The 12,280-nt window shown below is 48.5% G+C and overlaps 1 protein-coding gene across 1 annotated transcript in view; it reads left to right on the forward strand.

Moving 5' to 3' along the window:
* The first annotated feature begins 332 nt into the window (after positions 1–332).
* The window catches only part of NECAB2 (N-terminal EF-hand calcium binding protein 2), a 268,082-nt gene continuing 256,134 nt past the window's right edge, over positions 333–12,280 (forward strand). Inside the window, exon 1 of the mRNA XM_069740424.1 lies at positions 333–548. Within this exon, the coding sequence (XP_069596525.1) occupies positions 333–548 (216 nt within the window). The remainder of the gene's footprint in view (positions 549–12,280) is intronic.

The raw sequence follows: 12,280 nt of genomic DNA on the forward strand, positions 1-12,280 counted from the left end.
CAACGTGTGCACATACTCCAGTTTTGGTGCCACCACCCCAATCTAGAAGGTCTCTCACTGAGCGTGGTGCAGACGGTGACAATCAGGTCCGGTGTACAGAGCACAGCCGCTCCTGTCACCGGCTCCACCTGAGCATCAAACAGGTGCGCAGCCACCACCGATAGTCGGAACCGTGCGGGGCGTGGTTTACATAAATAGAGGCGTGGTTCGCCGTGTGGGCGTGGCACCAGCGATCTGTGCTGCCCGCACACTGGCTCTCCGTGCGGTACGGGGCGTGGAGGGGCGTGCCTACAAGCAGGGGGCGTGCTGCGCTCCCCCTCCCGGTGTCAGACATGTGTGAGCAGGCAGCCCGGTACTGCAGGACCAGCGTCCACAAGCTCCTGCGGCAGCCGCGCTCTCAGGTCCGGGGACTGGACGGTCTGCTGCGTTGGATCGTCACCAAGATGAGCGACAAGAGTGAGCGAGAGCTGCGGGGAGAGGAGGCGCTGACCCGGGGGCAGGACATGGCCGAGCCGGGGAGCAGGAGGGGCATCTCTGTCATCCTGGATGTGAGTATCGCGACACACCTGTTCTGTCACGCAGGACCCCATGTGGGGACAGTGTGACTACTCCGGGGGTCCTGCAGCCCCTATAGATCTGAATGTATTCCCATGTGTATGTGCAGACCCCCTCACTGAGCCTGTCAGCCCCCCACAGTGGGTCATTGCATGCCCTGCATGGATGTGATGGCCACCTCCGCGTCCCATGTGCTGATTTCATGCAGTTTTTGCCCTTTGAAGTTGGAGTGAGAACCTAGCGGGAGCGTCACCCCCATAATCCCCCCTTATAACCCGCTGCTGCCCCTTTTATTTGGTATCTGGTCTTTATATCGTCACTTAATAACATTTCCGCCACCACAGGGAGAAGTTCTGACCTGATTGGTCAGGTGTACACTGGTTGGGGGACCCATCGGGGGTCAGGGTTTTTTTTGCCCACCCACCTATTGAGTAACATTCTTGTGATGTCAGTTTTTTCCATAGACGGCACTTGGACGAATAATATGGCCGTGTGAACGTGTCCATACAGCGATTTTCTTAGTTTTCTATTGTGAAATACATTTTCCGTGCTTCACCCCGCAATAAAAAGGTCACTTACCACATTACAAATCTGCGGCAAATCGGGAGGGCAGAGTTGTGGTCGCGCGCGACCAGCAGTAACGCAGGCACCCAACCTAAAGCCCAGGAGATTGTGACCACCCGGGAGACTTCTATATGGTGGAAGTTGTACTATGTGTCAAGTGGACACCAACAGGTTAAAGGCTTCTTGAGATTTGGTCATCCATAAAGCTTTCGGCCGCCAGTTTTCCAGATGTTGTCCGTCGTCTTCTGCTCTATATATGCAGCTATTTCTTTACAAGCGAGCCGTGAGGTTGACTAAATATAGACCATCCGTACGGTGACTTCGCGGTATATTTGTCATAAAGCTTCATAATTATGTCACCATGGAAATGAAAGACTCTCAGCTGGTTGGAAGATCTGTCACCAGCAGAGGAAGAGCGCAGACACTGCTTATTAGTGAAGGATGGGGTTAATTGCCCAGAATCCAAGCGGTGATGGCTCCGCACCGTCGGTGTCTTCTGTCCTCCAGGGCCGATCACTACCCTAAGTCCACACTCGAGATCTGGCAGATTGCTACTTACATTTTTCACTTTTAATCAGGTTTCTGCTCATCCACGAAAGTTGTCCGACGCTCGCTCTCATCTCAGCTTGACATGATTGTGTTTGAGACGAGCAAGTGAACGTTAGAAGACGTTTCTGGATCTTCCAGGGCCACCAACATCCAATCTTTTAAGTCTTTTCTTTCCTTTTCATTTTTTGCTGAGTGTTTGGTATACGTTCAACTTACAAATTTCACTTTGCTGATAGGCTCCTCGGTGTCATTCATACAGGATAAGAATGATCTGGCATTTTCCAATCTCGGGCGAGCATGCAGGTATTCTTGGTATGAAGATAGGGGGTGTCCCGTGTTCTCGGTATGAAGATAGGGGGTGTCCCGTGTTCTTGGTATGAAGATAGGGGGTGTCCCGTGTTCTCGGTATGAAGGGGGTGGGGAGTCCCGTGTTCTCAGTATGAAGATAGGGGGTGTCCCGTGTTCTCGGTATGAAGGGGGTGGGGAGTCCCGTGTTCTCGGTATGAAGATAGGGGGTGTCCCGTGTTCTCGGTATGAAGATAGGGGGTGTCCCGTGTTCTCGGTATGAAGGGGGTGGGGAGTCCCGTGTTCTCGGTATGAAAGGGGTGGGGAGTCCCGTGTTCTCGGTATGAAAGGGATGGGGAGTCCCGTGTTTTACCCTGTATGCACACATGGATTTTTTCCTCTCTGAACCCTGTTCACACAGGTTATATACAGATGATCAGGTTTTTAAATACATCAGATAGGGATTGCATACATTAGTTAGGACTGCTCTGATAAGGGTATACCGTGAAGATTGGTAGAGCAGCTTAGTATACATTTTTTGCAAAAAACGTATCAACCAAATACCCTGTTTTTTACATCTTTTACTAGCACTTGCGGATTACTGCAACATTTTTTCAAACTGAGTGTTTTTGGTTTTACTGTTCTCTTTTGTGTCTTCAGGTTTCTTGGTGGTGTGTGAACATGATCATACAGACTTGTTCACTGTGCAAGTAGCCCATGTGTTCCTGTTTCCATAATTGTTCTCTTGTGTCTACAAGACTGGGGAGTTCCACCACTCCTCTTGGGCTATCTGCACAAAAGCTGTTCTACCCTGTATGCACACATGGATTTTTTCCTCTCTGAACCCTGTTCACACAGGTTATATACAGATGATCAGGTTTTTAAATACATCAGATAGGGATTGCATACATTAGTTAGGACTGCTCTGATAAGGGTATACCGTGAAGATTGGTAGAGCAGCTTAGTATACATTTTTTGCAAAAAACGTATTCTCGGTATGAAGATAGGGGGTGTCCCGTGTTCTCGGTATGAAGGGGGTGGGGAGTCCCGTGTTCTCGGTATGAAAGGGGTGGGGAGTCCCGTGTTCTCGGTATGAAGGGGGTGGGGAGTCCCGTGTTCTCGGTATGAAGGGGGTGGGGAGTCCCGTGTTCTCGGTATGAAGGGGGTGGGGAGTCCCGTGTTCTCGGTATAATGAAGGGGTTTCTTGGTACAAAGATGGGGGGAGTCCCGGGTTCCCGGTATGGAGGGGGGAGTCCAGTCCCGGGTTCCCGGTATGGAGGGGGTTGGGAGTCCCATGTACTCGGTATGAAGGGGGACAGTCCCGTGTTCTCGGTAAGAAGGGGGGGGTAGTCCCGTGTTCACGGTATGAAGGGGGATTCCCGTGTTCTCGGTAAGAAGGGGGGGGGAGTCCCGTGTTCTTGTTATGAAGAGGGGGGGGATTTCCATGTTCTCAGAAGAGGGGGGATTCCCGTGTTCTCGGTAAGAAGGGGGGGGGGGAGTCCCGTGTTCTTGTTATGAAGAGGGGGGGGGGATTTCCGTGTTCTCGGTAAGAAGAGGGAGGATTCCCGTGTTCTCGGTAAGAAGAGGGGGAGTCCCGTGCTCTTGGTATGAAGAGGGAGGGGATTTCCATGTTCTAGGTATGAAGGGGATTTATTGTGTTCTCGGTATGAAGAGGGAGTCCTGTTTTCTCGGTATGAAGAGGGAGGGGGAATCCTGTTTTCTCGGTATGAGGTGGGGGGATTGCCATGTTCTTGGTATGAAGAGGGGAGGATTCCCGTGTTCTCGGTAGGAAGAGGGGGGGGGGGAGTCCCGTGTTCTTGTTATAAAGAGGGAGGATTCCCGTGTTCTCGGTAAGAAGAGGGGAGAGCCCCGTGCTCTTGGTATGAAGAGGGTGGGGATTTCCATGTTCTAGGTATGAAGGGGATTTATTGTGTTCTCGGTATGAAGAGGGAGTCCTGTTTTCTGGGTATGAAGAGGGGGGATTGCCATGTTCTTGGTATGAAGAGGGGAGGTGGGTGGGCTCCTGTGTTCTTGGTATGAAGAGCATCTCTGGCAGTGTGCGAACTGTAAAGCGCTGCGGAATATGTTAGCGCTATATAAAAATAAAGATTATTATTATTATTATTATTACTCTCCTTTCGCAAGATGAAACTGTTGGAGTCAAACCACCGTTTCTAGTTCTCCCCCGTTATCTGCCTTCAGGGGAGACTTGGAAGCCCAGATGCACAGTAGGTTTTCTTCCAGCCCTGTGAAACTTGCTGGATGAAGCCGATATACATGGAATATGTATGGGCCGCTGTGCATTGTCAGTAGAGTCTTTCAATTCCTTTGCAAACATCCAGGTGGAAGAGAGGTTGATCCCGACAGCCGTGTCTTCTTCAGCCCCTGTGTGATAGCACTGTATGAGTCCTGTAATGGTCCTTCACTCCCTGCTGCTGATAACCTTTGGAAATTGACAAACCCGACTTAGGCTGGGTTCATACTTCTGTCGGTCACTACTTTGCCAGTCTTATATTTTCTACCAAAAAAGCAAATGCTGCATTATTTAATGCTGGAAGTCTGAAATGAGTTAATGAGGTTGTGTGTTGTCATTGTCATAGGACAGAGCTGTATCCTAGAGGACAGAAAATATAATATAATACAACGTTCTGTCATTCTTCAAAGCATGGAAGGGGGATCCGTGTGAAAGTAGCACTGTCATTGACTGGTTGAGACCCCTGACAGATTGAGAAACTGAGGGTCTCTATAAGCTGAGACCCATATAGGTGAACATGAGCTTGTCTATGGAGGCAACATATCCCCGCACCACTGAAATAAATGGCACATAGCTCAGTACATCTGACATCTACTGGTGCTCCAGACCCCGCTGCTGCCTTCAGTGGAGACATAGCATTGAATAGGTTCAAATCCACTTTGTTTGATCTCTGTTATGGAGATATTAGAAATCAAAGTATTTGCCCCCAGAAGGAAGCCGTCAGGTCCCCCATGTCCTGAGCGTATTCCCTGCCTAACCAACCCTGTGTAATAAAAAATAAATAAGGCAGCACTCTGTAGCGCAACAACTTACAAATGTGAACCATGAAAATAGAATTCCATTACTGCACTAGAAATATGAAAAATTTGAGAAAGTTTAGCCCCTAAATTGGCCAATTCATGTGGACCTGGTAGTCATGATAAGGCATTTTTCGTTTACCAGGACCTATCGTCCTCACTTAGAATAAAGTCTTCATGTGTATGGGAATCTGAGTCCTCTCTGAGTCTTGACTAAAAATCTACATCTCTGTGGAGGGGTAAGGTCCTGTCTTGATTAAAAACGTCTGAAGCTAAGAGGCGGAGTGCTCAGTCAGAAGGCTACAAATACAAATATCAAATAACGTGAAAATTGAATTAGAATAAAGTCTTCATTTGTATGGGAATCTATGAGTCCTCTATTAGACTAAGTGAGGAAAGGCACTGATAGGTCCTGGTAAATGAGAAATGTCTTATCGTGGCTACCAGTTACACATGAATTGGCCAATTTATGCGTTAAACTTTCTCAATTTTCATATTTCATGTTTGAAAGTTAAGGCGCTTCAGTGTGCTACCTTATTTATTTTATTGCACATGAGTTGGTGACTCTAGGTTCAGCACCTGTTCACATTTAGTCTATGTTTGGATGTGACGGTCAGTTTTTTGATATTTGTATTCATCTGCCCTGTGTAATGTTAGAGAGTGAAAATGAGGTATGAAAAGCCTTTATAATGTCCCCGATTACTATGTAATGAGGCAGTCGACTAGTCCCAGCTTCAGAGGTGCACACTGCGCCTGACCGGGAGCCATCTTCTAAACTTCTGGACTTATGACGCGGCACGATCCGCTCACTGATTATTATTCTCAAGATTACTGATGAGATGGGGATAGCAGGTTAATATTGCGTAATTTGTCACATAGATCATAGGTTGGTTAGTAACTTACTTCTTCCTGTTTCCACATTTTAGAATATTTGGGCATTTTATTGTTTCTTGCCCATCCTAACTTTGGAACTTATTTATTAAACACCTCTGTGTACTGCACAATGGGATGTGTGCATCGCTCCACTGTCTTGGAATTATCATTATTCTGCATTATGTACGTAAAGTGTTTTAAAGGGAACCTTTCACGTTAAAAAAAATAGCTATTAACCTGCAGAAAAGGGTTAATGGCGTTGTGAACCTGCCTGGCACCCGCCCCGAGAGCCCCACTACTGGACGGAAATAAACCCTATTCCTTCTGGCAGCGGTTCAGTCCTGGGGGTGGCAGCATCGGTCTGTGTATAGAAAGCAGCGTCTGTAACCGAGCCCCCTGCACTGACTGACAGCAGATCAGTATTAGAGCTGGCTGTCAGTCAATGCCGGGGGCGCGGTTAAGCGGTGACTGAACCTGTACCAGCGCCACCTTCAGGACTGAACGCTGCCAGTGGGGATAAAGCTGATTTCTTCCCCACAGCAGGGGTCTAAGTGTTGCTGCGGGCAGGTTTAGAACGCCATTAACCTGCAGATTAAAGGTACCGTCACACTCAGCAACTTTGCAAAGAGAACGACAACAATCCGTGACGTTGCAGCGTCCTGGATAGCGATCTCGTTGTGTTTGACACGCAGCAGCGATCTGGATCCCGCTGTGCCATCGCTGGGCGGAGCTAGAATTCCAGAACTTTATTTCGTCGCCAGGTCGGCGTGTATCGTCATGTTTGACAGCAAAAGCAACGAGCATAGGGCCCCTAGATGTGTGTCGGATCGGTACACTCCGGCTGTTTGACATGGAGCTAACAACCAGCGAGAACGAGAAGTGAGTCGCCGTTACGTCACTGGATCGCTCCTGCATCGTTCTGCTGTTGCCGTGTTTGACGTCTCTACAGCGACCTAAACAGCGACGCTGCAGCGATCGGCTCGTTGTCTATATCGCTGCAGCGTCGCTGAGTGTGTCGGTACCTTAACCACTAGTGATGAATGTTCTTGGATAAGGTGTTTTAAGAAAAGGAAAAAAAAAAATCGAGGAGCCGCAGTTGCATGTCTCACGGCTGTCTTAAGGCTGTTGTTAGGCAATCCCAGTATGTGTTGCGGCTGTCGAACAGCCGGTTCTGTATGGGAAAACAATAGCAGCACCCTGCAAGTGTCTACAATATTAGGACCATACGAGTCTGTGGGTGCATGTGTAACATCAGACTGCACTCCAATGTCATCCATGTGTGCAGCGCCCCAGAGACCTGGTTGTTGCAGTGGTGTCGCTCCGCCACTAAGGGGAGTGATGGTACGTCTGATGGCACTAAAGGAGTTCACCTGACCAGGTATCACCAGCACACAGTACACTTCACACTCCGGCCACTAGGGGGAGCAAAAGGTTCTATTTATTAAGCCACTCCTCCCACTTTGTTAAAACTGGGGGGTTGGATAGGAAGTTAGGGTAGAAGCTGACTGGGTTTTGTCCAGGCAACATCCCGTGGCAGGGGGTGTTGCGGGGAAGATTCAGAGGGGTCCCTGTCAGGCGTGGGAACCTGGCAGTGACTTAGCGACAAGGACAGATCGTTACAGAGCTGCGCCTGCATTCCCTTGCGGCGGCATCTAAAGAAAGGACACGAAGCGAAGGATATTGTGGACAGTGAGAAACGATATCAAGCACAAAGGAGAGCCAGTAGGAGTCGTGCCCCGAGAACGGCAACATCCTACTGAGGCGCGTAGCCGGTGACCGGAACACCGAGGAAGTAACTGACTTTATAATAATAATAATAATAATAATAATAATAATAATCTTTATTTTTATATAGCGCTAACATATTCCGCAGCTTTCTCCTGTTCTAAACCGTACACTAAGTCTCTTGAAGGGAAAATACGCTACTGTTACTGTTGTGTTGGGTTAGCTTCGGACCCGTTTAATCGAAGCTGGTGGCAGCGAGAGTGTGCTGACTTTTGGGGTTATGCTGAAGCGACTGCGGCATTGCTAATTATTGTTCCTGCCTGAGTGGGAGTAGTTATCGCGTCGCTGCAGCGTGCCCAATAGTCAGTACATAGCAGGCAGCCTTTCTGGCGACTAATTACCCAGGGTGCAGTACCTAATCTGACCTGAGAGTAAGGGGGGCGCCAGAGAGCTGCAAGTGTTAAGTGGTACTGTAAGTGGGATATACATAAATCCCTGCAGTTCGTGGTATATAGAAAAACAGTGGGATACCTAGAATAAGCCCCTGCTGTAAACTAAGAGGTCAATAGCCCTGTGTGTGGTTTTTTCATCACATCGTGGAGTGGAGGGATAACTAAGATAAGCCCCCCTGCACATGTGATCGCCGTCTGTTGGCCTAAAGTCACCTCAATCCGTGACGTAGGGGTGACGGTCACGGTGGAAATCCTGACCAATTGGCGACAGCGGTCAGGGGAATCGTGACAATTGGTTTATGCCTTATGCCTTATGACTTTATGCCTTACTTCAAATACCGCAGGACAGTTAATTATAGGTTGGCTGTCTACCATACATCACCTAAGCAGACATAGGGGGCAAGCGTGGAGAGGGGTGTCTCTAGGGTCCCAGAATAGCTCTGAGCCTTCCCGTCAAACGGGTGCGTCCTAGCCATAACAAACTTGGGGGACGGAGAGAGAGAGAACTAGAAAGAACAAGAACAGAAGTTGTGAGGACTATCCCGAATGCTCAGCAGGGAAGAACTACAACACACAGGCGCTAGTGGTAGGCACTGATTTCCACCTGCAAAGGGATCTCTGGATGTGCCTTCGGACTGGCCGGTCTCAGACAGCCCAGTTGACAGTGCTCTGGATTGAGGATCCCGAAGCCTTCAGTAAAAGGTAAAGAGACTGCAACCCTGTGTCCTCGTTATTGACTGCGCCACACACCATCGCCACCTACACTACTGGGAAGCCCTGGGGATATACAGTTAGGTCCATATATATTTGGACAGAGACAACATTTTTCTAATTTTGGTTATAGACATTACCACAATGAATTTTAAACAAAACAATTCAGATGCAGTTGAAGTTCAGACTTTCAGCTTTCATTTGAGGGTATCCACATTAAATTGGATGAAGGGTTTAGGAGTTTCAGCTCCTTAACATGTGCCACCCTGTTTTAAAAAGGACCAAAAGTAATTGGACAATTGACTCCAAGGCTATTTCATGGACAGGTGTGGGCAATCCCTTCGTTATGTCATTCTCAATTAAGCAGTTAAAAGGCCTGGAGTTGATTTGAGGTGTGGTGCCTGCATTTGGAAGGTTTTGCTGTGAAGTAAACATGCGGTCAAAGGAGCTATCCATACAGGTGAAACAAGCCATCCTTAAGCTGCGAAAACAGAAAAAAACCCATCCGAGAAATTGCTACAATATTAGGAGTGGAACAATCTACAGTTTGGCACATCCTGAGAAAGAAAGAAAGCACTGGAGAACTCATCAATGCAAAAAGACCTGGGCGCCCACGGAAGACAACAGGGGTGGATGATCGTAGAATAATCTCCATGGTGAAGAGAAACCCCTTCACAACAACTAACCAAGTGACCAACACTCTCCAGGAGGTCGGCGTATCAATATCCAAATCTACCATCAAGAGAAGACTGCATGAAAGTAAATACAGAGGGTTCACTGCACGGTGCAAGCCACTCATAAGCATCAAGAATAAAAAGGCTAGACTGGACTTTGCTAAAAAACATCTAAAAAAGCCAGCACAGTTCTGGAAGAACATTCTTTGGACAGATGAAACCAAGATCAACCTCTACCAGAATGATGGAAAGAGAAAAGTATGGCGAAGGCGTGGTACAGCTCATGATCCAAAGCATACCACATCATCTGTAAAACATGGCGGAGGCAGTGTGATGGCTTGGGCATGCATGGCTGCCAGTGGCACTGGGTCACTAGTGTTTATTGATGATGTGACACAGGACAGAAGCAGCCGAATGAATTCTGAGGTATTCAGAGCAGCCATACTGTGTGCTCAGATCCAGCCAAATGCAGCCAAACTGATTGGTCGTCGTTTCATACTACAGATGGACAATGACCCAAAACATAAAGCCAAAGCAACCCAGGAGTTTATTAAAGCAAAGAAGTGGAATATTCTTGAATGGCCAAGTCAGTCACCTGATCTCAACCCAATTGAGCAGCATTTCACTTGTTAAAGACAAGACTTCAGACAGAAAACCCCACAAACAAACAGCAACTGAAAACCACCGCAGTGAAGGCCTGGCAGAGCATCAAAAAGGAGGAAACACAGCGTCTGGTGATGTCCATGAGTTCAAGACTTCAAGCAGTCATTGCCAACAAAGGGTTTTCAACCAAGTACTAGAAATGAACATGTGACGCCCAGGAGACCGGGGTACCCAGCACCGGACCAATGGAGTCTGTCTCTTGAGGGGGATGTCACGGGTGGCTCGACCCGGTGCTGTGGCCTCAGGCAATGCACAGTGTAAGGGGTATCGTGAGGGAACAGGCACTTACTTGATCAGCAGCAGGTTCTCCCAGCGGTGATGATCCCGATCCTGGATATTGGCTATTGTCCAAATGAAAGACTGAGGCACTGAAACGTTTAACCAGTTTACTTCAATATAAAAGGATTTACAACCCGTCCTGTCACCGGAGTCTGTATGGGAACTCTGAGTTACTTTGACCCTGCCGGGGTCTTCGCCTCTTATTGTGCGCAATTTCTGTGTGGCCCTGCTGCTGTATGTGAACTGGCTGCCGGCCCAATCTGTCCCCTCCGGGCCCTGGTTCGACGGGCAACCCGAGTCCTTTTATCGGCTTACCCCCTCCGGGAGTACCGCTGAACTGTGTGTCTGTTGCTGCGTCCGGCCCTAGTGAAGCTGATATCACCTCACGTTTTTCCGGTTGCTGTATTATATATAATGAATACAGCCACGGATCCGGTATCCGTCTTTGCGCCTGTTCTGGGTAGTGATTAATGCTACCCGGTTCTCACAATGTCCTTTTTCTCTGTCCCTCTTCTCCTCAGGCCGGTGATTTGGGCCTGGAAACTGTCACAGGGCTGTTAGAAATTCAGCTGTATGACCTCTCACTTTCAGCTCCTTAGCCCAACTGCCCAACTGCCAGTTCTTCTCTCAGACCAGAATGGATCAAGGGGAGTCTCTGGAGCTCCCCCTTCTGGCCGGAGGTGGCAGTGCAGTTTTGCTATCTCAGTATTTGTATTTATTGTCAGAAACTATTTTTGTGGCAAATACCCCTAGGGGTGCCACAAACATTTTATTTAAAATTATTTAATTTGTCCAATTACTTTTGGTCCCTTTAAAAACAGGGTGGCACATGTTAAGGAGCTGGAACTCCTAAACCCTTCATCCAATTTTAATGTGGATAACCTCAAATGAAAGCTGAAAGTCTGAACTTCACCTGCATCTGAATTGTTTTGTTTACCACAATTAATTTTAATGTCTATAACCAAAATTAGAAAAATGTTGTCTCTGTCCAAATATATATGGACCTAACTGTACTTCACCTGTGGGAAGGCATACCATCTAGCTGCCATAACACCACCCCAGTGGACCCCAAGCAGCGTCGGTCACCCTGACCGAATACCACAGGTGGTGTCACGAAACCTTAGCCGACTTTCATCATCCCTTTTATTGGACGCCCCTTAGCAGGGTCACGGACCGGGTCCAGCCACCGTGACAACCCCAGTACTGAGAAAGAGAGGACCGGTGCTGAGTAACCAGCGGCCCTGCATCTGGGGGCGCTCCATGTGCAGTCCGACATCTGCAGACTCAGACAATGGGGAAGATGGAGAAATAAAGTTCTCCATCTTCTCCACAGTTGTGATGCGATGCAAGAGAATCTGATCACACTCAGGTTGGTGCAACACCCACTAGGGCCGTGGGGCACTCGGAATCAGGTTGTACAATTCTTAAAGGGGTGGTAGCGGTTACCTGGTCCGTGGCCCTGGACGTGCAATAAAGGGGATGAGGGAAAGTTAGTCCTCTGGGTTTAGTTGCTGGGCCTTCTGTTCCCAAACAACAATGGACTCCGGTATCCGGTCCTTGGCGCTCAGTCCTGGGGTGAGCTCAGTCGCAGCTCCAATCGCTCAGGTTCTCCTCTCTTTCTTCCTCAGACTAGCTCTGACTAACTAACCCTGCCTCCAGACCAGAACTTATCAGGGAACCTCCCCTGAAATCAGGTGTTAGAGCTCCCCCTTCTGTTCTGGAGTCAGGAAAGTGTTGCATGCTGATGTACCTGCTAAGGGGTTCCCTTCTTGCTTCCAGGCATGACAACACCCCCTGTGAGGGAGGCATTGCCACAGTAGCATCTTGACTCCTGAGGTGCCACATTAGCATAATCGGACTGATTCTCTCACATGAGTATGGACACCAGTGTGAGGAGCC

The sequence above is a fragment of the Ranitomeya imitator genome, chromosome 9 (assembly GCF_032444005.1).
Source record: "Ranitomeya imitator isolate aRanImi1 chromosome 9, aRanImi1.pri, whole genome shotgun sequence".
Lineage (NCBI taxonomy): Eukaryota > Metazoa > Chordata > Amphibia > Anura > Dendrobatidae > Ranitomeya > Ranitomeya imitator.